Genomic DNA, 2459 nt, shown 5'->3' with positions numbered 1-2459 from the left:
ACACATATATATATATATATATATATATATATATATATATATATATATACACATACACACACACACACACATATATACACATACACACACATATTTATGTGACATAATTCTTACAGCCGTTTCTGCTTCTGATGTCAGTCAATGTCTATGAAAGAATTGCGAAAATATATTCTTCATCAGAGTGAATACAAAAGTGTCCGAAGCCCTATGATGGGAGATTGTTTTCTGTGTCCCACCAAATCCGCACATTATCAATGTATCCCACCAAAACTCACCCTCATTATTAACATAAAGTTATTTGTCTTGCAGCCTCAATTGGTAGCACAGCATTTACTCTTCTTCATCACCTCACACCAGTTGCTCTACTAGGAACTACATTCAGAGAGCATGGAGACTTACGGACATACCACCACCTCCACAACAACAACCTCCACCACCACCACCACTGTTGCTATAGGACCGGATATAAGTTATGCCAAAAGTCTACGAGGTATTCTAAAAATTGCTGAAATCGTGAGTATTCTTTTGTTACTCCATTTTATTTAGTGGCTATTTAAGCAATGAGTTCATGGATGATTAATGGGTTGGATGAGTACTGATGAAGAAGCAAAAAATCCTGAAATATGTATATACACCCATTACCTAATTTTCCATCTTTGATCACATTGTCATTTATATTAGACATATTCAGATATAAAATGTCATAACAAACCAATGATGGTTATAACCGTGTAACTAATTCTATATGCTTTCCTTTTTTTCTTTGTCTTTGCAGTTTATTTCAATCTTGACTCTCATCTGTGCCTCAGTAGCCATTCGATATGCAATTGCAGGTGTTGGCTGGGTGCAGTTTGTTGCTGTGGTTACATTTATTATTTTCGTCACTTTCTTTTTGTTGCACTTCTTGCACATTTTTGCCAGGATACCAGCACCTATGTTATTAATTGTAAGTATCACCACCATCTCTTTTCTCTTGTCTCTGCACTGCAAGCTCAAAAGTAACCCTTTCACTGCAGAAATCAGATATGTCCACTCAAAATTTCAACACCCTTAACTGCAGAAAGTAGTTTTATATCCCAATCTGTCTTTTGTTGAGGAATGTCATGTTTGGAACTATTTTCTGTTGGGATATGTCAAGCTTAATATAACGCAAGGTGACTTGCAGAAAATACCAATTCTATTTTTTGGTAGATATTTAAAGATCAATACTGGAATAACCATGAAATTATATTTCGCAGTTAAAAGGTTAAATCAACTCCCGTACTTAATTGCTACTTATACAGACTGAGGGAGCCTCCAGAGTGTTTTGGTCTTCCATTATAATTCCATTTATGTCTAGGATGTTCCATAGGAATATTAACCCTTTCACTGTAGAAATCTGAATATCTTTTACTCCAACTTTCAATACATAACCAATACATACATCTAAAGCAGGGGTTCTCAACCATTTCTTATCTATGGACCCCTTTGATTACTATTTCATTCTGGTGGAACCCCATAGCCATTCGATGTTTAAGAGTTAGTTTTATAGAAACTTCTTTCAAAATTCCTATTTTGTTTTCCACACATTCACTTGTGTAGGTTGAACAATGGAAAATGTTAGAGAAAGAAACCCAGCTGTTTCGTGCAATACATACCAATACATACATCGAAACTAAAACTTTTCCAGGGGCCCTTAAAACATTACTGTGGATCCCCAATTCATTATTTTGTTGCATGAACCCCCTAAAATTTTACACGGACCCCGTTTGAGAACCGCTGGTTTAAATCCTGTTCAGTTGCTGGACACCCTCAGCCACTTGACCACGTGATTACACCAACCCCCTCTCGCCAGCAAAGATGGCTGATTCATGTGACAGAGTTATATTTGTCTGTGGTTCTTATTGTTTCCTAGGTTACTGTTTAACCATTACTGATATTTGCTTTCATATACACCCCCATTCTCTGTGGATTCCAATTGATTATTGATAGGAGTGTGTTTTAAATATATCTCGATGTAATGGATCAGCAAGTATTGGCAAACGTCAGTGGTCCATTGTTATGATAATTCCATTTACAGTATAAGTCATAATAATGATTTCTTTAATAATAATGATAATAATAATAATAATAATAATGATAATAATCATCATCATCATCATCATCATCGTTTAACGTCCGCTTTCCATGCTAGTATGGGTTGGACGATTTGACTGAGGACTGGTGAAACCGGATGGCAACACCAGGCTCCAGTCTGATTTGGCAGAGTTTCTACAGCTGGATGCCCTTCCTAACGCCAACCACTCAGAGAGTGTATATATATATATATCATCATCATCATCATCGTTTAACGTCCGCTTTCCATGCTAGCATGGGTCGGACGATTTGACTGAGGACTGGTGAAACCGGATGGCAACACCAGGCTCCAGTCTAATTTGGCAGAGTTTCTACAGCTGGATGCCCTTCCTAACGCCAACCAC

General features: G+C 37.0%; 1 protein-coding gene across 1 annotated transcript in view; it reads left to right on the top strand.

The window, feature by feature from the left end:
* Nucleotides 1-289: 289 nt before the first annotated feature.
* The window catches only part of LOC106880726 (MARVEL domain-containing protein 1), a 12397-nt gene continuing 10227 nt past the window's right edge, over nucleotides 290-2459 (top strand). The window contains exons 1-2 of the mRNA XM_014930804.2: nucleotides 290-513; nucleotides 776-946. Of these exons, the coding sequence (XP_014786290.1) occupies nucleotides 388-513; nucleotides 776-946 (297 nt within the window). The 5' untranslated portion in view covers nucleotides 290-387. The remainder of the gene's footprint in view (nucleotides 514-775; nucleotides 947-2459) is intronic.

Source organism: Octopus bimaculoides, chromosome 30, assembly GCF_001194135.2.
Source record: "Octopus bimaculoides isolate UCB-OBI-ISO-001 chromosome 30, ASM119413v2, whole genome shotgun sequence".
NCBI classification, from domain to species: domain Eukaryota; kingdom Metazoa; phylum Mollusca; class Cephalopoda; order Octopoda; family Octopodidae; genus Octopus; species Octopus bimaculoides.
Note: the sequence above shows the minus strand (reverse complement) of the source record. Positions and strands in the feature narration are given on the sequence as shown.